Here is a 25,440-nt window from a genome sequence, read left to right as displayed (position 1 = left end):
AGTAGAACATGACAGATTTTTGAGCACCGTGTACCACAGAAAATCAATTGTAGGTCAATAACCGCAATCAGAATTAAGCCGCAGCAGATTATAAGGCCAATTTTTTATTTTTGAACAAACTGGAAAAAAGGAAAGTTTTCGTTATGGTTAAAAAATGCAGTAATGGTCACTGAATTAGCTCTGATGTAATTTTAGTTAGATTGACAAGCGCCACAAATGTTTAAATTAACTGTTTTTTGTGATCACTGCCATTACACTCAGTGACACATGTCTCATTTCGAAAGGAAGTCACATGAACCGCTGTCAAAAGTTATAAACGATGACATATTTTAAAAACAGGCTATTTTCTCCTCATGTTTATTATTTATTTATGCCAAGAAACAACAGTTAATTTATATTTATATATTTGGCTCTAGAAATCCTCATTAGATCCTGTTCAAACAAACACAGTCTGAATTATGTAATTAAAAATACCAAAATGAAAACTTAAAACTGCAAAACAATACTTTTTTAAAATTATATTTTGTGTGTGGTTGCAAAACAAATCATTTACACATTGACCTCAGGGCATATTGATATTAGCCATTACTAGAGGAAGTTCTAAATTATTAGAGAGATTACCTGCACCCTCCAAACCAGGTGAACTGGTCCATCAAATACCTGCGATGTGACAAGTGGAACAATGGGCAATAATGTGCTTTTTTGAGACCGAGAGACCCCCATAGTTGGAAAAGTTTCAAACTTTTAAAATGTGTCATCATGGACTGCACCTGTCTGAATATTTACCACCAATAAAGGATTTAAAAGGAGATATTAATGTGAACATTTTACAGAATTCTATCAAAAAAGACACTCTTCTTTCAGATTTTAGTTTTTAAAAAAATGTCTTTATTGTGCAATAACATTACAGGTCCAGTGAAAAGTTCAATCTGTAAGAAAAAGATGAAGAGGAGACAGCGTAATAAAAAAATTTAACTGAAACAAAAGTCGCTGAGGGAGAAGTGGTCTGAAATGTGTCCATGCTGAAGTCAATTTACAAACTTAAGGAAAAAAGGCTTAGAAATGGAACGTAAACGAGAATAAAGTAAACAAATATGTCCTTCAAGTCCAGTAGGTTTGGCCCAAAATATTACAAACAAATAAAAAAAACTTTGAAACAAAAAAAAAAAAACTACATGAATTCATTCAAATCACGTTGAATAAAATGGTCAAAAACAGAAAAATGGCAGTGGTGGTTTGGAACAAATGTTTACAGTGAATTCACATTTTAAATAATAAACTCTTTAAAAAGGAACGTACCCCTTAATGTGATAAAACTTTATCATTTCTATATTTTCCTGGCTATAAAAGTAAATGACTGTACAAATCTGTTTTACCAAAAATATACTCCAAATATCGCAATGTTTTAGAAAACTATCCCAGAGTACTGCGTATAAAGGACGTCGGTGTAGGTTTGATGTACAGACAGAAGACGATGGCGTACAATCGGTGTCACCAGGAAACCAGACATTCCTAAATGTTGGCAGAAGAGCGGAGGATGTGGAATCTCTTCAGGAACATTCGGATGGAGCCCAGATCGCGGTTCAGACGCTCCAGACGATTCTCTAAAGCCGCCTGAGCAGAAAAACGACATCAGGAGTTCAGAAACCATACACACCATTACAGCTTTCAAAATAAAAGTCCATTTTAATGATAGATTTAAGTCAATTGGATTTATAGAGAACGCTTTAAATGAAATGAGTTCAAAAAGACATGTATGCAAATGTTATTTAACCAAAGTTTAGCCTGAAATACAAAAGGGGTTTATACAAATATACACCTCATGTGTCAAACAAACGTCTTTGGAGAGTTTCTTTGCCAAGGGGAAAAGGCCCAGCCAGGAGACAGAAGAGGAGCCTTCGACTCCCAAAAAAAGAAAGCTACATTTAATAGACAGTATCAGGAGTCCTACTTAAAATACGGATTTATACCAACGGGAGATTCCCATGCACCATTCAGCACCGTGGTGAGTCGCATTTTTCAGGCTCTTATTTTGAAGGCATGTTTAAACGTCATCATAGCGAGCAGGGAGTGTTGCGGGCAGAGAGGACGTTGCTCATGTCATAATTCGTGTTTATTGTTATGTTTATAAAATACCAGTTTTCATGACAGTCATATTACTTTGTTGTACTGTAGTGTCGGTCACGTAAACGTTTGGTCTGCTGTGGGAGTTCCACAGGCTGCAGGGGTTCCTGTCAGAGCTAGCATCACAGGGAATTAAATCAATCCCCTTTGCCTGCTTTGGTCAAAATAGGGTTGAGCACGGGTGTTTCTTTTTGCCTACAGGTCCTTTCATCTGGTAGTTCTGTTGTTTCAGCCTTAGTTATTTCTTCCTGTTGTGTTTACTTCTTTTTAGCACCATGAGTGTGGGAAGGGGAGAGGATGATGACACCTGTGCGATGTACAATGTTTTGCGTAGAGTACGTCTTATCACGTGTCTCTGCCTCTATCATAGCGTTGCTACAGTGTTTGTCCGACACATAATATGCCGGTTTGTGAGAATTCTGCTAGACTTCTAACCGGTCCGTGGCGCAGTAAAGGTTGGGGACCGCTGCTGTAGTGGACTGAGTTGGACTGAGTGGCTGTTGGGTCGCGTTCTAAGTTCCGGTGTTCATTGAACGCAACAAGCAGAGATGCTGATTGGCTCTCAGTTCTGTCACTCAGCCTGTCGTTGGGGAGTTTGGACCAATGGGGTTCAGCTATAGGCCGAATAAGGAAATACAGGGCTCCAGACTGCGAGCAATTGGTCGCATTTTGCGACCAAAATTTGAGAGTGTGCGACTGAATTTTACATCCAGTCGCACATGCGCGACCAGTAAATTTGCCTCCCCCACCCTTCGTATTTTTTATACATTAAACGTGGAAGGGGCACGTCAATGATCAATGAAATAATCAATGAGACGCGAGTCCACACGGACGCAGGCAGACACACACACTCGCGCACATACTCATGAAACGCGAGCACGTACACTCTCGCGTGATACCTGTCTGTGAGGCGGCCACTGCGTGTGAGAAGAATAGGGAAAGCCACTGTAAGTGGCTAAAATGCGTGGAGGGGGAGGGGCCTAGAGATAATCGAGCGCGCGTAAACATCTGTGGGAAGGAAACGGAGACAAATATCACAACCTGATATGTGCGTCTGAACTATGGGTAAGCGAACTATTGATTCGTTCTTCCGACCTGCGGCTAGTGTACCAGTGCCAGAGTGTACAGCAGGGGTCTCAAACTCGCGGCCCGCGGGCTATTTGCGGCCCCCAAGATGATATTTTGCGGTCCCCGCCTTAATATGAAGGTTTAATGTTACTGCAGCCCGCCAGTTTTAATGAATGACACTTTTTCATTGTCGTGCGCGGAGCTGACAAAGCAACCAATCACAGTGGGGTATATGACTCTTGGGGGCGTGACAATGACAGGGTTTGAAAGCAGGACACCTGACAGCCCCCTCCCCGGACCACATTAAGGAGTTCCTTACTTTCCTTTAGAACGTATTTATTCGCTCGTGATTTTCTAAAGACATGCAGTCCGTCCTGAACTTTTCTCTGGGTCTCACAGACCCGGAGGAAGGTTTAGGTTTTGGTTACAGTTACGGCGGCGCATCAAACGGTTATGCACGGCCGTTACGGCAGCACACCGCTCCCGCGGGAGTCGGGTCAGCTGAGGAGAATAAATGTCCCACGCGTACATGCGTGACAGCTAACGGGGCTTGAACATTAAACACGCTCGAGCAAAAACAACATTAGTTTTAGACACACTGAATATACGTGGGGAAAATGCAACGATAGACGTGTTTGAGATGAACCGGCGGCTCGCGTGGATCATTGGGGAGACCAGGCGGGGGGGCTGTGAGATGAAAGCGAATCTGCAGCAAGACTGAAAGAGAACAGGAAATTGGAATTGTCCTTAACATTCAATTTAGTTTTAATATTCTTCTCCCCCTTAGTGTGATCTGTGTTATTATATATTTTATGATTATTTTAATGTTTTGTAATGTATGCAGCCTTTTTTAATGAATTGGTATTTTAAATTATTTTAATTAATCACTCCACTACAAAAACCATCAGGACACATGTCCCATAATGCATTGTTTTGTAGTCTGTAGGGCAGCTTTCAGTCAGTTCAGTTTCCAGCTGTGTCCGGGTAGGTTTGCCCCTTGCTCCCACCCCTTTCTCGCGATATTTTTGTGATCTCAAAGACATGCTTATTGTGCATCTTGGCTGCACCTATTTGGTGTCACAAAGATAAATTTCCATCCGTTTTCTTTACTTATTTGTACTGTCATGACAGCAATGCTTTTGTCAGTTTACCTGTTGTTGCATCTTCAAAAGTGAAGAATAATATGTGACACTGAATTTGAAACAGCACATTGTAATTTCTGCGTCTATTATTAAAGTATTTATTAGTAATACAGTGGAAATTAGTAGATTTGGTTATAATGTTGATTTACGGTATGCGCCCCTAAATTTTCTGGTTGTGCCCCTAAAATTTTCAGTTAGGGGCCACTGTGCTCCTAGTGAAAAAAGTTAGTCTGGAGCCCTGAAATAGGAGGGCTGGTGCAGGGGAATAAAACGTTGGGAGACGCTCTCGGTGGGAGAGATTCAGGAGTTGCTGAACAAGTTGTACGGCGTTGGTTACGGCCTGCAGTAACCAGAATAAAGAACCTTAAAGAGGTTAAGTCTCCGGGCCTCAGTGTGGGAAAGGGACGCTACATTATTGTATGGCTCTCACGAAATGACATTTAAAAATATTTGGTGTTTATGGCTCTCTCAGCCAAAAAGGTTCCCAACCCCTGGTTTAAGGTGTGCATCTGTATGCTGTGTAACACAAACTTCAAGTAAGATACACACACATGTTCAATAGATACAAAGTCACGCGTGGAGCTTGATGGTCACATGTGACCTTATGTCAAAGTTACCAATGCTGAGCCACAACATGAGATTTTGAAAAACCGTCTTGCATGTGTTGCTTCACAAGCACACGCACGTACGCACGCACGCTGCCCTCTACAGGTGAACACACCTGTAGGGGGGAGAAAAAAGGTTTTGTGCAGACATTGGAGTTTTATAAAAAGCGACCGACTGGAGGTCAACTCACCTCATCCAAGCGAGTCTGCAGGCTGACTCTTCCTCCGGCTCCGGGGATCCGGCTCAAAGCTGCTTCAATCTGAACCGCAGAAACACACAGAGGGGCCACTGGTTCAGAAAACAGCCCTGATGGGGCGGCCCGCTCTACGGTCGACCGCGTTTGGGGGCCACAGACCTCCAACTCACCTGCAGCTTTTCTTGCGTGAGCTCGTCAAAGAGCCTCTCCGCCTCAGCCAGAGACTCGGGTCTTCCCGGGTTCAGCAGAACCGAGTCCTCGCAGGGGTCCTGCGGGTCCGGCCCGACGCAACCTCGCTGCTGCTCCCAGCCCGGCTGGGAGTCACCTTCTGAGGGCTTCATGCTGGAGCAGAAGGCTGGCTCCTGAGGCTCTGAGGACCAGGAGGACACAGAAACCTCCTTAAACCTTCCAGGACACGCTAAAGGTCTGAAGACTCGGAGGACTTCCAACTTTTCCCCCTGAACTCAGACGAAACACAAGTTTCTGTCATTTCTGAACTCAGGAACTTCCTGTCTCAGAATGATTGGTTACCTCAGCATTAGGCTGCTGTAACTCTGAACATCAGGCGGATCTGCAGAACCTTCAGCAGGTCCAAAGTGATGAACAAACAGCAAAACAAATTAAACTGCAGCAGCTTCATTTAAATAAGAATTAACCCTCGTCTACATAGGAGGACATCTCGACAGCTTGATATTGCGAGATTTGCAATTTATTGTGCAGTTAAGGTTAAGATCAGCCACTGCTAGTTCCTCTGATAAACAGGAAGACAGCCTGAGGTCACTTAAGGAGGAAGCAGACGCTCTGCTCTGCTTTGCCCGGCCTCATCTCGGGATGCCTTCGTCCCTGCAGCAGTCACACATGTTCTGGAGGCTCAGAATGAGAAACGAGCGTTACCGTCTTTGTCTGCCAGCGGGAACTGCAGCCTCTTCCTGGGGCTGCCGCTGTGGAACGAGTGGCGCCTTCCGTGCGTCTCTCCGTCCGACCTGCAGACATTTGAAAAAACATCCCCAGACAGACGGGTGTAAATAAAAGAACATTTACCAACTGGAGGTCTAGAATGTAAACATATTATTAACCTAGATTACAGACAATAAGGTAAAACGCGATTAAAGAACAACAATTTCTGAGGAAATCACAGGATTTTACATCTGAAAGTCAGAAAAAGAAACCGTGGGGTTATTTCAATCATGTAAATGATTTAAATGTGTCTGAAATCCAGAGATATGATCTGAAGCCACGCTCAGATAATCCAGAGTTTCTCAAACTGTCATCAGTATTGATGTTCAGTCTCTCCAGCATTTTTCAAATAGTTGAGTTTCAGCTGTTTTTCCTAAAAGTTGTAGTAATAGTTTTCAAATATCATTTTCTACTAAATCAGTTGAAACTCTTTTTTTCCCTCCAGTTTTTTTAAAATCAAATTTGATCTAACTTTAAAAAAAACAATTATATATTCTTTCTAAATGGTGATTATTTTTAATCTGTATTTTTTTATGTTTGTGGAAAAGTAACTACTATTTTTGAACAACTATATAATCACAGCAAGCTTGATACCTTTATGAAGAAAAGACCAACATGTTTATGTTTATATTTTAAATAAACACTATGAAATGTATTTTGTTTTGTCTAAATGAAAAAATGTCACTTTAAAGGGTTTAATCATACAAAATGAACGTTAGTGCTACGACACAAACCATGACGGAGAATTTACCTCTGATTTCATCAAGAGGAACTTAGAGCAGACTGTCCCACGTTTGCGTTTGTTGTGCTTCACAGCAGTTGTCACGTAAACCCAATGCATCATGGGAGATGTAGGGAAAAATGGCCAGACAGACCTGCGTCTTTAAGCTTCATTTATTTATTCTTTGTAGTTTTTACGCGGTCTGACACCGGAACCCACGAGACGCTGCGCCGCTAAACACGACCTTTAGCAACACGCATATCGCAAAAGACGGCGGAGATTGTGATAAATGGTTACCTTAAATGTGCTAAAAACAACCATATGGCAGCTTGTAGTTTTTAGCAAATCAAAGATGCTCACCTCCTCATTTGGAGTAGAATGTTTAAACTGTTGCAGTGAAGTGATGTTTTTGGTTGTTTTGCTATTTGTTCATGTATTGCAAGTTACATCATCATCACAATATTGATCACAAATCGCGACTTTTCCTCGTATCACGCAGCATTGAACTGAGAGACTTTATCACTATAAAGTGCCTTTGGTGTCCCCATGAGTATTACTCATTCATAAACTAAATGGAGCAGAATAACTTAACTCTGACTTCTTACCATAAGTGACCCAAAACTTGCACACAAATCAGTCAAATAATCTGGTTCTTAAATTGTGATTTCTTTAGATTATGCAGTTTTTTTCTTTGGATGTTTGTGATTTTGGTATGTCCCACACGCTGTTCTGCTAACTTCAGAGTGTGTAATAAATGCTTAAATTATGCTAAATTTAAAAAAGAAATTGGTACACATTTCGCGTCACAGCACATAAGTAATTTTGATCACGCAAATGTCATTTCCATAATGCTATTGAACATTTTGCGCAGGTCCCTGACATTTCTGTCCACCCTCATTTTGGGATAACTGTCTCTTTAAAAAACCTGCAAATGTTTTAAGTGACCCCACAACCAGCATTTTGTGTTCCTTCACTGGAGACTGAAACAGTGGCTAGTTGCAGAGTAAATATTTACACTTTTGTTTAGTAATTTTATTCATATTAGGTGTGTAGTCAGATGTTGTCAAGCTTAACATGTCCACCCTGTCATATATAATTTAATATAAAAGCCTTTCCTAAATTTGAAATATATAAGTTAAACAATACACAGTCTACCTGCTAACTGAATCATGTTGCTAAGTGAAGATCCACAATGTGCTCAATAAATGCTAACATTAACCAAAAATGTCCAACCTGTCATTAAGCCTTCTTTGACAGGAAGGACATTCTGATAGCTTATGGCAACAACCAATAATGTTACACATTACAACAGCTCCTACTGACATTTTATAACTTAAATTTTCCCTTGTGGGATTAATAAAGGTTGCTTCCCGATACATTGAAGAAATTGCAAATGAGATTTATCTCTGAGCACATTGGCCACATTTCAGACGCCTCCTTTTGCCACATCAGACCCTTTTGGGTAGTATCACAGTGAAAAGGGGAGAGTAGGAGTTCACCAAAGATTTCCAGGAGAGGCTACTCCATGTTAGGCACCGTGTTTTCAACATTAGTGGCAGTGTGATGCCCACAGGAAGCTCAGGAGCAGCTTGAAGCACAATGACTCCCTCTTGCATATAGATTTTAGAGAAAATGACTCATGCAAGTCTTTCTCTTTCGGCTTTTCCCATCAGGGGTCGCCACAGCGAATCATCCTTTTCCACCTCACTCTATCATGGACATCTTCTACCCTAACGTTAGCCAACTTCATGTCCTCTGTTAAGACATCCATATATCTCCTCTTTGGCCGTCCTCTTGCCCTCCTGCCAGGCAGCTCCATCTCCAACATCCTTCTACCAATATATCCACTATCCCTCCTCTGAACATGTCCAAACCATCTCAGTCTGGCTTCTCTGACTTTGTCGCTAACACAGGCAACATGAGCCGTCCCTCTGATGTACTCGTTCCTTATCCTGTCTAACCTGGTCACTCCTAAGGAGAACCTCAACATCTTCATCTCCGCTACCTCCATCTCAGCCTCTTGTCTCTGTCTCACTGCTACCGTCTCTAACCCATAGAGCAGAGCTGGTCTCACCACTGTCTTGTACACCTTTCCTTTGAGTCTTGCTGGCACTTTTCTGTCACACAACACTCCTGACACTTTCCTCCAACCGCTCCAACCTGCCTGCACTCGCCTCTTCACCTCTTTTCCACACTCCCCATCACACTGAACTGTTGACCCCAAGTACTTAAACTCCTGCACCTTCTTCACCTCAGCCCCCTGTAACCTAACGCTTCTACCTTGATCCCTCTCGTTCAGACACATGTATTCTGTCTTACTGCGACTGACCTTCATGCCTCTTCTTTCCAGAGCAAACCTCCACCTCTCTAGCTGTTCCTCCACCTGCTCTCTACTCTCACTGCAAATTACAATGTCATCCGCAAACATCATTGTCCAGGGAGATTCCTGTCTTACCTCGTCTGTCAGCCTGTCCATCAGCATAGCAAACAAAAAAGGACTCAAAGCTGATCCTTGGTGTAGTCCCACCTCCACCTTGAACTCCTCTGTCTGACCTACAGCACATCTCACCACCGTCATACTTCTCTCATACATGTCCTGAACTACTCTGACATACTTTTCTGCCACTCCAGACGACCTCATACAGTACCACAGCTCCTCCCTCGGCACCCTGTCATACGCCTTCTCTAAATCTACGAACACACAATGCAGCTCCTTCTGACCTTCTCTGTACTTTTCCATCAACATTCTCAAAGCAAAAATGGCATCAGTGGTGCTCTTACGGGGCATGAAACCATACTGCTGCTCACAAATCTCCACCTTCTTCCTAAGCCTGGCTTCCACTACTCTCATGCAATGACTCATGCAAGTACAGTGGAGAAATACAATCTGTGCATTTTGGAGGCCTGTCTGCACACTGGAGTGCTCTGCATCCCTGGTGAACAAGCACCACACGTCTTCTGCTTCATATCCACCTCCAGAAGACATGACCCTGTCGCCATCTGGGCCCACCTTGATTCAGTCCTGAAGATACTAAGAGAACGTCACCCACTAGTGAGCGTACTTCATTTTTTCAGCGATAGGCCTGCAACACAGCATCCACAAAAAGGAAATTTCTTCTACCTCTCAACAGAACCCTACAAGTATGGGTTCAGACAAAAAACATGGAATTTCTTTGAGGCTAGTCATGGCGAGGGTGCAGCAGATGGTGTGGATGGAACCCTCAAGAGGTCAGCAGACCGGATTGTAGCGCATGGAGGAAACATTCCAGATGCCCAGAGCTTGTGTGAAAAGCTGAAGGAGACATGTGTTGAGCTGCTCTATGTCCCAGAGACGGATTTTAAATCCAAGACCTGCAATAGCTGCCATAAAAGACTGCTTGGAGATGTGTCTCAGTGATATTGTTCTAGTTGTTTTTTTTTTTCAAACCAATCATTCTCCCCTTAAAACAGCATTTTTCTTCTCATTTTACAGTGGAATGTTTGACTTTCACTGTGCACATTGATGGTTATCTCAATAACGCCACATTAATGGCTAATCTTTGGTGTTTTGCTACGTAAAGGAAGACTGGATCAAAACCGGTCTGTTCACCTGATCATTTGCCCCTACATGGCAAAGGGACTTCTGGTGGTAATTTTCTTTCATTAATTGTAAAATGAGGTAATTTAACAACCTTTTAAAATGTGTCCACCCTGTTATTTTCCTATTCAAAGAAAATAAACAATTTATTTTCACAAGTTAGCAAATCTATCTGTGTGATTCCTTTATTATTACATAGGGGCCGAGTGGTTTTGGTTGAAATTTTCACCAGATATCTTTGTTCTTAGATTTGATTTTAATGAGTTTGTACAGTAACAAAATTGTTTGCCCTAATTTCATTACTATCTAAATACTTTTCTTATTAGCTAATACACAGTTTGGACAAAGGGACTAAGAGGCTTTCTGAAAATATACATCCATGATCTAATTCCAATGTATTTAATCTACTCTGAAATTGTCCATGTTTTGCTGTTTGTGGGTACATTGTCAGTTCATTTATAAAAAGTGTGGGAGCTTGACCAACGTGCATTTCTAACAGCACAGCATCCACCTAACACAATAAATGTGAAGTTAAATGGAAAATCCCATATTTATAGGTGGGATATTGGGAAGTCTCAAAGGTACCTTATGGTGATATTGACCCATCTGCATCTTGAATCCAATAAACACAAATAAAAAAAAAGTCTTTTATGATCCTTCACAGTGCTGACCACTCCGTGTTAAACCTGCTCCCGTTTGGGTGAACACAGAGCTGATACCAGTGAGCTGTGGCACAGTGGTTCTTCATCCACTAATGTCCCACATCAGTGACGGGGGTTACGTTCGGAGCTCTCCTGCGTCTCACCTTTGCTGCAGGTGCTCCTCTCTTGGCATCGGGTGACCGAACGCAGTGGAATAGTTCTCGGAGGGGCAGCGTTTAGGGCTGGACTTTGCAGACAGAGGCTTCAGTAACGTCTCCCTCTTTGCTGTTAAGAAGGAAAGACGGATTACTGTCAGAGAACGTGTTCTCGTCCGTTGGGTCACGCTTAAATAAAGGGGGAGGGAATGACTTCCTTACTGGGTGTGGAGGGGGCCCCGTTTCTCTGTGCTGGAGGGGGCAATGAGGAGGATCTGTGGCTGTCTGGAGAAAGACGCCCCCGCGCTCTCAGCAGAGCGGCGCCTCTGGGTCCTCCCCGCTCGGCCGGAGGCAGGATTTCCTGGAGCAGCTCGGCTCGCTCCGGGAGCAGCTCTTTGTGCTTCCGCTCCACGAACCCGACCGTGGTCCTGTGACGGCCGACCCCTGCGGGGACACGAGTCCGAGTCACGCTCAGCCAGAGGATATCCTCCAAGCAGGAACCATTAATGCTTCTGACAAGGATCTTCCATCTTTAATCCAGCCTGAATTCCTGGAATGATGCTGGAAGGTTTATCCCTTTATCCCAGGAAGAAATCAGATACCGTATTTTCACGACCATAGGGCGCACTGGGTTATGGGGCGCAGTGTCAGTTATGAGTGATTTTTCTGCATTTAACACATACAAACGGCACACCGGGTTTTAGGGTGCGGGCACGCTAACACATGCCAGTAAAACATGCATGCTAGTGTGCGTTTAAAAAAGGCAGCGGGAGCAAATCTGAGTTGGTTGTGATGAATGTTTTCAGTCATCAATCAGCATCCAAAAATCCATCAAAGTTCTCATCTTCTGTATCTGAAATGAACAGCCGGGCTTATTTTCTATCAAACACGCCAGCTTCCCTTCCGTCATCGTCAGAGTCCGTCTCGTTGCCGTGCAACTCCTCACGAAGGATGCCGGCTTTCAAGAAAGGAGACATGTTGGCCCAAGCATCTACAATCCATTCACAAATTGTGGCGTAACTCGCCCAGCACCGCCTCCCAGTAAAAGGAGTGGAAGATGGACAGCTATTCGTTGCAATCCGATGGAAGTCGCTGCGCCACTGTAGTCCTCGCCCGGATGGAAAGATGACGGCGTTTCATGAAACCAAAGCAAAAGCTTCCTCTGAACCATGCCTCTGTGGCATGGTGACTGTAGAGACGCTGTTCCCTGATCAATAATCCATCGCTTCAGCCAGTCTTCCAACTCGCCTCGTTTCCGCGGAAAACTCTGCTGCGTCTTCTCGACTTGTTGAAGTTTGTTTTCCAGCTTCCTCCACTTGTGAACCGTGGATTCATTCATCTTGAATTCTCTGGAAGCTGCTCCATTCCCATGTTCCTCCGCGTAGCTGATAGCTTGCAGTTTAGGCGTGGCTCTTTGCATTTTCGCCAAAACGATGGTGTTCTGCATAATGCACATACCTGCACTTTTGTGCTATTCGGGGGGGGCCCTCTCCCACGTCCCTCTCCCACACATCAGGCGCACCGCACCATAGACTTAAGTGTGCCTTATGGTCGTGAAAATACGGTACATGCATGAACAGGACTCCGCCCCTTCTTTATGAAAAAGGACTGAATAAAGATTCAGGATGAAGGGAATGCCTTACAGGGCGCCCGGCTCTGGGTGGCTTTGGTCTCCTCCAGCTCTATCAGGGCCTTCATCATGGGCGTCAGCGGGCTGGACCCATCTCTGCGAGCTCCGCTCCACTCCGGCGCTGCGCTCCGAGGAAGACTCTGCTCGCACTCAGGCGGAGACGCGCCCCTGCAGGCGAGGAGCTCCGTGAACCTTCTCCTCCTTCACTCTGACCAAATGTAAACCTCCAACCCACCTCCAGCTCCCGTCAGCCGAGGAGGCGTCTGTGGAACTCCCCGAGGAGGCCGACCTCCTCTGCAGACCCGGCTGCTTGTTCTGGGGAAGCTGTGGTTTCCGAGCGCCGTTCAGCTGGTCGGACTTCCTGCGAGGGACGTCCCACCCCGCCGTGCTTTTACTGGGCGACAGCAGCAGGTCCGGGTGGTGGAAAAGGCTGCAGAGAGTCAGAACCAAGCTTCATGGTTTCAGCGGGGGAAACCCAGATGTTTCTGGTTTCTAATAAAAGGTTTGAGGGTCTCACCCCGCCCCCGATGGCTGTGCGTGAGCGTGGCGGACCCGGGCCTGGTTCTCGTGCTCCAGCTGCTTCACCTGAGCCTCCAGCTTGGAGACGACTCTGAGGATGAAACAAACGTTCACTTCTCCTTTCCAGGAGCCTCTCTGAGGAGCTGAGAAGGTTGACATCTGTCTGCACGGAAAACCGATCAGAAACATTAAAAAAACGTATATTTGTTTCAGCAAAACGCCGGACGTCTGAATCCAAAACAAAAGAAAAGTTTCCTCCAAACGGAATCATCTGGAAAGATGAAACTAAACCGCATGAAGACACATTCAGGTCATGTCACGGTTTCTGTGTTTCTGATGGATGCAGCGTTTAACACAAACATGTCAAACTGAAGTATTTTATGCAAAAAGCACTTTTCATAATGACATAAATAATATGGATTTGTTCAAATTAAATAGACACGTTCTTCCAAAGATAGAGAAATGAAGAAAAACAAATCCTCTTTAGAATAGATTTGTGCCACAGTTTGTTTTTTTTAATCTACAGACGAGGAAAAAAATGTTTTTGTGTCGTTAGTTTTGGTTTGGTTTAGTTTCCTAAAAAAAAAAAACGAATTTAATGGAAAATAGGACTAATTTATAATGTGGATATTAACTTATCAATACATTTTTTGAGCTTGTGACTTAAATAAGTCAATTTTCTTCTTCTTGTATCACCAGAAGAAACACAAAATTATAAACTGGATTTCCTACCAATAAGAACAGTATTAGACATCAAATGAGGAAAAGATGAATATTATTTTAGGATTTTAAACTTAAAGACCGAAAGTGGGGAGAGGCCGCCACAACCTTTAAACGGATCCATCAGGATCCTCTCACCTCTTCAGCTCAGAGATGTGGTCGCTGGAATCCACCAGCTTCCTCTCTGCAGACACCAAGTTATTCTGCAGAAACACAGATAATCAAACTGCATGACGGGTTGTTCTCCTCCAATCCTGCAGCCAAACGTTGAACGCCTTCGGTTACCTTCACAGACTCGTGCTCCTTGGTTAAACAGTCGTATTCTGAGAGCAGCTGAGGAAAAAAAAAAAAAAAAACGTCACAAGATCAGAGCTAACCGACAGAGCTTCCTCATTCTTGAGAATTCTTATACCAGACAGCAGTGGATGCACTTTATTTTTGTTATGGCTGTGGAGATTCCAGTTTCTACGGTTTAAAAAAAACATTAAATTGTCTCTCTATGTAAAGAATGGCTTGCTAAATAAAGCTCAACAAGAAGCTGAATTTACTGCAACACCTTTATGCTGGCCAGGAGTCTGCTGAAAAACTGTCGAGAGTCCAGCCTGTGTTCGTGAGAGCGGAAATGTGGGCGACATGCTAACACCGCTTTTTTCCTTTGTTGAGGTCACCTCTTCTTTAAAAGACAAATGCACTTTTATTCAGCAGCAAATATGTTTGAATTTCCTGTTTTTAGTTCCTGGAAAATGCACTTTTTAATGTATTTCTATGTATAATTTATAGTCGTTATTTTTACCAAGGGTTGTTTAAAGTAGGGGTGTTGCACGGACCTTAAATAAAGCTCTATTCTGTTCTGTTCTATTCTAAGCTAATAGTTAGTGACAGCCTATCAGACTTCAGAACACAGAGACGAGCAGGTTCGTCCCCCACAGACTCACGTCCTGCAGCATCTTGTACTCCCTCTCCCTCCTCGCCTGCTTCTCGTCGGCGTCCCGGCGCGCCGCCTGCGCCGCCTCCTCCAGCTGCTGCACACGCGTCTTCAGGCGGCTCGTCAGGGCGTCTTTCTCTCTGCCCGAGCGCTTGCCTTCTTCTAGGCGCTGCTGCAGCGACTTCACGGTGGCGGCGGCGACGGCGTATCGCTCCGCCCAGTCTGCCTAACGGCAGACAACACAGATGAAGACGCCGGTTCAACTTCCACAGACGAGAAGACGTCTGAATCTGAACATAGCACTCAAGCAAGAGTAATATCACTTCCACAAAATATTACTTAGGTAAAGTTTAAAGCAGACGGTGAATTAAATAAAAATAAACTTCTGGTAGTTTTAGGATTTGTGTAACAAATAGTGGAGAAACCCTCCCATCTCTGCTGCTTTACGAACATCACTAACAATGTTGTCGTTAAAAATATCCCAGCAGAGTTGGACTTTGCTGCACTGATGCCTGCCTGCCGCCTGGCTTTACGTTGAACGCCAACTTTCCTCAGGTTCGAGCTCACGTTTGCCTTACGATGCACAGGTGAGACGCCCTCCGTACGGGAGGACGACCAGCCAGGTGTCCGTTAGCGGACACTAGCGCACTTCAAGGGAACGACCTTCCCGTCAGACGTTATTCCGCGCATACCATGGTCATTTACAGAACAAATGTGTATTCAATCCCTTTTTCACAAAAAGCAGACCAAGCTCCATCGTGGTAACGTTTGAACGGCGGCGACGGCGAAAGGAAAGCGAAATGCTGATCGTCATTCCAGTTCACCTCCAACCTCTTGTTTTTGTCCAGATGATGAAGTGAGAGTTTATTTCACGGAAACAAAGCCTAAATAGTTCAATTCCTCCTCGAGTCTTATTCTCTGACGAGTCAAACAGCCACTACATACATGTTGCTCATTTTCCACATATGAGACGTCGCTCTTTCGTGATCCATGCGTGATTTACGTCATTCATAAGCGATTGTTGCGCCCGTCATTCGTCTGGTGCTCTGGTTTCGGCCGACGGGTCTTTACGTGAATTTGGTCGGTTGAGAATCGTGCAGTTTTTTTTACGCAACTTTGGGTGATTTTTGCAAGTTGCATAAACAAATTAGTGTCTAACAGACTTTTCACGCATGATGTATAACTTTTAGATGGCGTATACGGCGCACGTCACGAACAGATTACGTAATTGATGAATGAATCACTCATGAATTCACGCATGGTTCGTGTTCTACGCTGATTTACGTGTTCTTTGTGTGGTTCTTTTGTACTTTTGTGGTTTTAACGTAGTTCATTTGAGATTAATCTGTGAATATTTTACCTAAAGACCACAACTTTTCTCACTTTTTCCAAATGTGTGAGCCGGCCTTACGATGCCCATTATCACTGTGGATCATCTCTTTTTAATCCACAGTCTGCAGCCAATCAGATTCGAGTATTCACCTGGACTGATTTGGTTTTTCATCATTGGCTAATTAAGTGTTAGTAATTTGTCGTTAGCGTGTAATTAAAGACTGGAGAAACTCCAGAATACCAGTTTCTTCTCCAGCGATAGGTTGGTCTCCTCCAAGTCTTGAATGTGCCGCGTGGCGTTGACCAGAGCCTCCTCCAGGTGTTTGCACCTGCAGGTAAACAGACGGCGTTACGCCGGTGAGGCCTGCAGCCTGCCGTCCATCTGCGCGCTCATACGGACCTATCCGTCAGCGCCTGGTTGCTCTTCTCCAGATCCTGGGGCAGGTCTCGGAGTTGAAGCTTCTCTCGCAGGCTTTGGATCTCCGACTCGTAGTACGCCTTCAGGTCCGCCACGTGTCGCGAGTGTTTTTCTCTCAGGTTCTGCCGGAGTCTGAGGACAGAGGACAGCCGTGAAGACGAAGCGGCGGCTCAGAAAGCGGTCAGACGTTGGTCAGACTCACAGAGAGAGGACGATGGGATCCTCCCCAGGTGAAGGCGGCTCCATGTGCCGACTCGCCGCCGGCCTCAGAGCAGAACTTCGGGTCGGACCGGGCTTCAGGGCGCCGGTGCGGCGTCCATCCTCTTCAGCGCCTACAGGGGGGCTGGCTGTGTGCTGCTGGCTGTCTGTGGGGGAGGGTCGGGAGGCCTCGGAGGCGCAGTCGGGGGGGTCGGGGTTATACTCCGCCATGCTGTCAGGGGTCACAGGGGTCTCGACTCTGGGGTACAGGTGAGGCTGAGCAGCGAAGGACGGGCTGCTGAAGAAGGAGGGCGAGGTGAAGCCGGAGGTGTGGTCGGACTGCCGCGGGTTTCCTGTTGGAACCTGCAGCACCGAGTCAGAACCTCAGCGTTCCATCAGCCACAACAGCTATGAGGACGATGACAAACGGACAGAACCGCGTCGCCATCGCTGCACCGCTAAAGATCAGATTTATTTGGTACTTCTGTAGCGAGGAGAAACACGCCGCTCCGACTGTTTTACAGCAGCGGGGGTCAAAGGGACGGAATTCCCATCTCTACCACAGCTGTGCATTCCATAAACAAATGTATTTACAGTTTTCAAATACATAGACATGCAGTGAACCATAATGCACTTGGGTTTTCTCTACAAGTACCTTGAGTTCAAAGATATAAGTACATGTTTTGAAGTGATATTTGTGTATGTATTTATGATTTGAAGTATTTTAAAAAATACAATAAATCGCAGATTTATCGTTATCGCGGTGACAAGCTGTGCAATATGCATATTGCGAAAGTCGGCAAAAATTGCAATAAATGGTTACTTTAAATGTGCTACAACCATCTTATGGGAGCTTGAAGTATTTAACCAATCAAATAAATCCATTTATGCATTTGACCAATCAGATGGAGCCCTTCACGTTGTTGACTAACCAGGTGGAGCTTGTTGGTTAGATGTTGGTTGCAGTGACATGGAAATTAAGTTTTTGGTTGTTTTTCTATTTGTTCATTTATCGCAAGTTATATCGTCATCACAATATTGATCACTAAAATCGCATACTGCGAGTTTTCCTCACATCGTGCAGCCCTGTTACACATTATCTTGTTATTTTTCCTTTTTCTTTTAACTGATCTGAAAATGATCCAATGGCCTCTAAACCACGACACAATCTGAGTTTTGTGATTGGTAACATTATGATTTGTCCATTTTTGACCCGCAGACAGTTTGGCCTGAGGCTTTACCTGAATAAAGGAGAACCTTCACTGATCTTTTTCTGGATAATTTTTCGGGGGAAATCCTGAACAGGGGAATTTTTTTTTTATTTCAGGCTGATGAAGCCGTTTGGATGATCGGTGCAACGTTTCCCCAACAGAAGATTTATTTCCAGATGACTCAACTTCAAGACCAGCAGAGAAATGTTTCCCTGTGCCTTAAAATGGGTTTATTTTTTATAAAGCTTGACTAGAAGTTAGAGAAGTGTGGATCGATGCTCAGTAGATCAGCAAATATAGACCACAACGCATTACATCTGAACCGTTAGTCAGTGAAAAATGTATTTCAATTCTTTGTTTTTTTATTAATCATCTATGCCTTCATCATCAGTGGATACTTAAATAGTCTTCATTAAATGTTCATATTTATTAGATTTTTCTTTAGCGAATGGCTAGCATCACATTTAAAGACAAACGTCGTGAACAGAGTCTTACTCTTTTAGGCATTAGTGAGGGAATTGTTGACACTTGACGTTTAGCTCTGAGAGCAGAACCATGACATCATCTTGGGTCATGTGACACACCTGTGGCGACAGGGAGCGAGACGTGCCGGAGCCTTCCCCGTCGGACCGTCTCCAGTCTCGGCGTTTGTTGTGGTAAATCTCTCTGAGGGAGAGCCGGGGCTCCTGGGGGGGGTTCTGTGGGACAAAGAAGGGTTGGCGCCCGTTCTGGGATTCGGCATCACAGCCACCCTGATGGCGTTTTACTCACCAGGCTCTTGGACGCCTCCTGCAGGAGGACGTAAGCGCCGCTGTCAAAGCTGTCCGGTAGGGGGCGGTAGAGCTCACACTCGTTCAGGCGCCAGTAAGTGAAACCTAAAAGTCACAAAAAGCTTTCAGATCAAGAGATCTGCAAAGCACAAAGACAGAAAGCGTCGTCCTGTTTTATCTTTAAACTCAACTATATGAGTCTGAAAATAAAATATGAAGCCCTGGACATTAAAAAAATCATAAACTGCTGCCTTAAATTAGCATTTTGTGCACATAAATTAGTATTTTGTAAATACTAGTATTCCATATGTACTAATGTACTACTGTTACCCCCTCACACCTCCTTCTTACCCCCTCACACCTCCTTCTTACCCCCTCACACCTCTTTGTTACCCCCTCACACCTCCCTCCCCCCCCACACCTGCTTGATCCAAACACTGCAGGTCACTGTGCTTCCTCTGGGGGGGTTTTACCTGAGGTCTCTGACATCAGGCTGTCGCTCCTCATCAGGGGGAGGGAGCTGGACGGCGGCCTGACGGCTGGAAGCTGAAACCAGAGAGAGATTGGAATCAGGACTTTCACAGCAGAAAACCGTCATCCAAACAACCAGAACCGGTTCCTGTACCTGGTCCCGGACCTCCTGACAGGTCTGGGTGCTGGGTTTGCTGACGCTGTGGGCCGGACCGGGGTCCTCTGGGGTTTCGGGTGAGGCTTGTTCTGACTTGCTCTTCCTGGGCCGGAGTTTCTGTCTCTGAGCCCAGGAGGTGAACTGCTGACCGTCTCTGCAGAAGAACAGAGCAGGAAGACTCCCATCAATCCAGATCTGCGGTCTGACAGAGTCCAGCAGGTCTGCCACAGGAGAACGGACGTACTCGGTTGTTTTCTGCTGGTTCTCTGCAGGATCATTCACGCCATCGGCCTTTCCACCGGAGAACTGCAGCTGGAATGTGGTCGCCGGCGTCTCTGAGCGTTCCTGAATGTCCGAACTCCACCGGAGGTACTCTGTCCCCTCCAGCCCTCCTTTTGGAGACCCCAGGCTGGCTTCCCAGGCGGTCAGGGTGCCGTAGCCGCTGCTGAGCACGGTGGTGGTCGGCTCCTCCCCCTGGTTGTTGCTCTCTGCCTTGGGCAGTGGCGGTGAAGGAGAGCTGAAGGGGCTTTGGACTGGGGCCGCCAGCCTGTGGCTTTGAGCGGGGCCTACGGGGTCGCTGTGCACGAGGGGGAACACGTAGGCGTCCTTTGTGTCTGCGGGGCTTTTGGCAGGGGGGGGCGCAGAGAAGTCGGCGTGTGCCAGGATGCCGGTCTGCCGGTTCTGGAGCTGCAGCAGAGCCTTGATTTCATCCTGAATCAGCTGAAAATCAGGACACACGAGTGAGTGTGCAGGACGGCGCTGAACCAGGAGGCGTGCGAGGAGACCCAGACCTGAATTTGGCACTGGTACTGCTCCTGCTGGGCCAGGATCTGCTCTTGGTATTGCTTTTCAACCAGCTGGAACAGATGCAACCAGCGGCTCTGGAGCAGAAACACAAACGGACGGGTCAAGCGGTCCAAATGCTGTGAATACCTGTTAAGAACTGCTTTATTCTAGGGGAACAAGGCGCCGGGGCTCAGCCGCGACCCGTACGGATCAGTGACAGCAGTTCGGAACACACGTGCAGCGTGTGAAAAATGTTTTTAGTGTGTAAAGCCACGACATGTGTAAGGAAATGGCTTTATAAATAAAAGTTTTATTTGATCCGAATCTGTACAAACAAGCCCTGACAACCATAGTTACCATGGAGACCATCAGCTTACATGAACCGTCACACACCTGTGACAGGTGTTCTTCCACCTCACCCCCCCCCCCGAGAGGGAGCCGGGCTCTGGATTTGAACCCACAACCTCAGAAGACGCTCCGTCACTGAGCTGCTTTTAGAGCTCAAATGTCAGAATCTTTTGGGCTTTTTTTTTAACAGTTCAACGTCGATTTCTCTTTCAGACACCAAAAACTGCTCGCCGCTAACAGCCGTCACCGTCCTGGTGATGATGAAGCCCCGCCCCCCAATCAAAGAAAATCGCAGAGTCACCGAAAAAAGAGACGGGATGTGGCGGGAAGCAGCTGATGTTACAGCGCCGCCGACGGGAAAGAGGCACGGCATTTCCTGTCCCAAAAGGTATTTAACAGTCAGAGGAGGCTGCCGTCACTTTCCCATCATGCACCTCTGTGTCAGAGCTGTCTGCTCCACACGCATCACATCGTTAGTCTGCACAGATCAGCTCCTTGTTTTGGTGTTTGCTGTGCTCGGCACATGTGCACGTGAGAGCGAGCACAGAGCTGTCAGCTGTGCTCTGCACCAACTGGGATGCGAGGCCGGAAACAGGAGGCGCGGCGTGGCGGCGGGCGCTCGGGTGGTCTCACCTCACAATCCTTCCAGACCTCGGGGTCCGTCTCCCCGCTGCTCTGGATCTCCTGCACCAGAGCCCTGAGGGTCTCCAGAGAGCTGGGGTTGATGAACGGGAGGCTCTTGGTTTGCTCAAAGGCTTCATCTGTGCTCAGACAAAGACGCCTGCAGACGACAAGACCAGACGTTTGTCCCACAAATCCAACCGCTTTGAATCAAATAACCTCCCAGTTGTTCGCCTCTATTGACCTTTGATGCAGCAGGTCATCGGATCGGCCTCATACCTGATCTTGGTGCATGCTGGTGTGAGGGCCACGCTTCTGCTCTCCACAGCGCCTCCTTTGGTCTGGGAGGTCCTGCGCCGCTCCTCCGGCACGGCCGGCCCCGAGGCCGACGTCCCCTCGGAGGACGCCAGAGACGCCTCGCTCTCCTTCCCGCCGTCGGCGCTGACACGGCCATGGCTCAGAGCGCCCGAGCTGGACACGTCCTCAGAGATGCTGTCATCCGTGGACATGCTTACGGGCCCGTAAGGAGGGGGTCGGTCTGACAGCTGGAACACAGAACGCTCCGGTTAGCGGGCGGAGGTGTCGCCATCAGGTCTGATGCGTTTACATGCAAGCCGGAAATCTGGTTTTCAGGCTTCGGTCTATTTAAAACCCAAACTGTCTGATGTGATTTTTTAAAATAAATGCGTTCATTAAAATGTCTTGCTTGAATCGGAAATGTAAAAACACAAAATATTACCAATTATAATTGTCTAATTTCTATTTACACTTGATAGAAGACCAAACTAACTAACTAGTAGCTTTGCAGTGAAACGAAACGACTTGTTTTAGGCTCTGAATGGAGCTGGCGACCCGCCCAGCGTATTTACTGCCATCTTTTTTCAAACAACATTCCTGATTCACGATTTGAGCAAAGAGTTACTCAGAAATGTTATTTCAAATCCTAATTTTCTCTATACATGTCCTCCATCATCAGAAAAATGCCTCATTAAAAACATTTTCATCGTAGAGGCTCTGTGGGAACATGTCTAATGACACTTTACTATAATATTTATATCATTTTGACACCTTTATCTTAAAAATGTTAAACTATTTTCATATTTAAATTGTTCAATAAGGATAGTTAGACTGTTACGGCGCTTAAAATAGGGTAGAAAGTCTAAGAATTTGTGCATATAAAATAGGGGTGTTAGACTCGTTTTAACAACGATCCGATGCGACCCAACATAGATCCAGGACGTCCTCTTTAGCCAAAACTTCAACCCGTGTGAATCCCAGAATTCTCAACCGTTGTCCAGGTTTCCTCCATAAAATCAAGTGTGAATGAAATATGTGTCCAAACAAACAAGTAAAGAATTAATGTCAAATAATTCTCATTCTAGCACACTGTACGGTCACATGACTTTCCAAACATTGGACTGGAATTATAGACTGATCCATTTTTGCTGTATAGGAAAATCTGCCAAATGGTTTAGTCCAATAATTGATATTTCATTTGGATCTGATTTAATATTGACATAATTCAGTTAACAATCTGTTTGGATCGATTAACAGATGAATTATTATATCTTAACATAAACGTTCCTACTTTCACGATCTAACACTTTTTTTTTTAACAATACACGGTTCTTTTAATTCATATTATTTCCCGTTATGTGAGCAATTGTCCTAAATAAGAGTGTTTATAGATGGTTTTAAAAATAAAAAAAATGTTTTGAAAAAAAGAGACATCGCTACTTATTTCACCAAAACGAATACTGGTTCTATTTTTAAAGGTTTTCACACACAAAAAAACATCTTATTCAGGTTTTTACCGTTTTCCCAGAGCATGTCTGCAGATTAAGCTTCATGCACCTGGAGCCCAGATTTCTGAGCTGGACATAAACGCATCAAATCTGTTTTTTTAAATCAGGTTTTATCCAATTATTATATCAGGTTATTTTAGTTTTGTGTGCTCAATTTAAACTATTTTCAGTCCGATTTTTACAGATCTCTCGTTAGGCAAGGGTGTCAGATTATAAATGTACAGAACATTCACTGAAAACGTGAGCCGTTTGAGATTTACATTCATAGATTTGGTCAAAACGTCACTTTCACTTCCCTGTTTCATGTTTGAGTGACAGAAAGGTGCTGTTGAGTTGATTTATCTTTAGTCAACATCGCCGATAATCCAGATTATTTATTATAAAGGCGGGAAAATCGTCGAGCTGCGTTCGCCGCTTTGGTGAAAACATCCCCCGTTAACGGGCGGCGGAAACTCCCCGTAAACTTCGCGTCCGTTACCGTCCGTTATCCGCAGGAGGGAAACAACTAACCAGCCAGGTTAGCCAGCTAAGCTAACACAGTTCGGCTAAGTTATAATGAGCGGAGGCGAAGCGGGAGCAGCGGTACGAGAACGCGCACAGCCACAGCCGCGTGCTCGTCCGCCGTACCACCGAGACGAAGGTGACGGGGACGGTAAAGGTTCACCTGGGTCTAACCTACCCGTTCACCCGGGTTACTTCATCCATATTTCCGTGCGGGTTGTCGGGCTGGCTAGCTGGTTGCTGGTTGGCCGCTGCACTGCAGTGTTTGCTGGGTGCTGTAACGCTCACAACACGCACAGCGATTGGTCAAAGCGGTGTCTGAAATGCAGGGCGGTGATTGGGCCAGACTTTCACTCTTTGCTCCTATTGGTTGTCTGAACAAAAGGGGGCGTGTACATCTGTTGGGACCAGAGCTAACGGTGAACAGCGCATGTCTGTAAAGGAGCTTCTTCTTTACGTGTCTTTATTTAGTTATTACTTTACAATTTTTTTTTACTGTTATAGTTTTCATTTATGGAACTTCAATGGCAGCAAAATATTAGTATTCAAGGAATAATGAGAAAAAATGTTTTTATTGACTTTATAATATAAAACCAAAGAAAGTTCATTTAGTCATTGTTCAAATCACTTTGCATCAAAGAAACTCATACATCTGAATGGGACTTCATTAATTTATCTTTATTATTAGTTACTTGAAAAAAAATTATTCTCATTCACTCTTATTCACATTGAGTTACTGTAACAGATTACATCAACACAACAGGCAGAGCTACGGAGCCCGTGTCCTGACATTAAGATATTAAAATATATCTTGTTCCCACAGATTATTATCTCGTTCGCACGAAATACTATTCCGTTCCCACAAGATACTTTTGCGTTCCCTCAAAATACTATTCCGTTCCCTCGAAATGATTAACTCGTGCGAACACAATAATTATGTCGTTCGAACGCAATAATTAATCCGTTCGAACGCAATAATTACTCACGTCATAAGTCATTCACGCTGATGTGCTCTCTGTACGCCGGCAAAAGCCGCTTTCAGCGGTAACTTCCGTGTCTCTGTGACCCATATTCGTTCAAAAAAGGAACATGAAAAACAAAAATGATCACTTTATTACTGTCTCAATGAATATAAGAAAAATATCAAAAGATTTATGATAACTGGGCTGCTTAGTTTGTCATACGATAGCTCCTGCTAGGCTACTACTAGCGCCGCCGCAGAGCTCTTTGATGTATGCCGGCATTTGGGCAACTGGCTGGTCTGTTGTCAGACAGCTGATATTGTAGTTTAGGGTCGAATAGGAATAATAATATTCAGGACTTGTCTTTTATTAACTTTAGCAGTCAGTTGCTCTACATTCGAAGGATATAAGGATACATGCTAACTGACTAGCCGATCATATCCTGTTATTAATTTACGTCATAGATTTACAGCAGATACCTTCACATTTCTGTCTGTGTGTGTCTCATTACATTGCATTGAAGACACGGAGGATGTTTAGAGAACAGATTTATTTATTTTAAAAAGCACAATAGTATCTATATCTATATAATATAATAGTATCTGTATCTATATTTTTGTATCTTAATGTCAGGACACGGGCTCCGTACAGATCTAAAGTGATTATCTGAAAACTTAAACTGAGATTTTCTGAGATCATTTAAGGAGTCCCTCAAGGTTTAGTACTGGGTCCAATTACCTTTCGATAACAAATTTGACATTTTAAATGGACTGAATGGCTTTAATGTTTAATGTTGTCAAATTTTATATATAAACATTTCAAGAATTTGTTTTGTTAAATTGATGCTTTTACACAAATAGAAAATGTAATAAAAATAAA

General features: G+C 44.7%; 1 protein-coding gene across 2 annotated transcripts; it reads right to left on the bottom strand.

Moving 5' to 3' along the window:
• Positions 1–865: 865 nt before the first annotated feature.
• mphosph9 (M-phase phosphoprotein 9) lies at positions 866–23,891 on the bottom strand. Of its 2 annotated transcripts, none has more exons than XM_011481438.3 (24): positions 23,763–23,891; positions 21,573–21,838; positions 21,306–21,453; positions 20,330–20,419; positions 19,783–20,258; positions 19,536–19,692; positions 19,384–19,456; positions 18,912–19,015; positions 18,725–18,838; positions 16,934–17,292; positions 16,714–16,863; positions 16,555–16,642; positions 14,992–15,207; positions 14,342–14,389; positions 14,195–14,259; positions 13,335–13,427; positions 13,053–13,247; positions 12,831–12,985; positions 11,410–11,631; positions 11,197–11,317; positions 6,031–6,119; positions 5,307–5,506; positions 5,131–5,199; positions 866–1,614 (listed from the first exon to the last, which is right to left on the bottom strand). In XM_011481438.3, the coding sequence occupies exons 2-24, from the start codon at positions 21,800–21,802 to the stop codon at positions 1,513–1,515; spliced, it is 3,564 nt and encodes a 1,187-aa protein (XP_011479740.1). In that variant the 5' UTR covers positions 21,803–21,838; positions 23,763–23,891; the 3' UTR covers positions 866–1,512. The 2 variants fall into 2 exon arrangements, with proteins under 2 accessions (XP_011479740.1, XP_011479739.1); XM_011481437.3 differs by having other exon boundaries at positions 23,778–23,891.
• Positions 23,892–25,440: the final 1,549 nt, after the last annotated feature.

The sequence above is a fragment of the Oryzias latipes genome, chromosome 12, assembly GCF_002234675.1.
Source record: "Oryzias latipes chromosome 12, ASM223467v1".
Lineage (NCBI taxonomy): Eukaryota > Metazoa > Chordata > Actinopteri > Beloniformes > Adrianichthyidae > Oryzias > Oryzias latipes.
Note: the sequence above shows the minus strand (reverse complement) of the source record. Positions and strands in the feature narration are given on the sequence as shown.

What these genes read in the sequence shown, in the direction of transcription:
- mphosph9 (XM_011481438.3), bottom strand. Translation starts at nt 21,802, where the DNA reads ATGTCCACGGATGACAGCATCTCTGAGGACGTGTCCAGCTCGGGCGCT. An exon ending in CCAGCATGCACCAAGATCAG is followed by an intron (nt 21,454 to 21,572) that starts GTATGAGGCCGA and finishes TGTCGTCTGCAG; the next exon opens with GCGTCTTTGTCTGAGCACAG. An exon ending in TATCGCTGGAGAAGAAACTG is followed by an intron (nt 15,208 to 16,554) that starts GTATTCTGGAGT and finishes GTCTGCCGTTAG; the next exon opens with GCAGACTGGGCGGAGCGATA.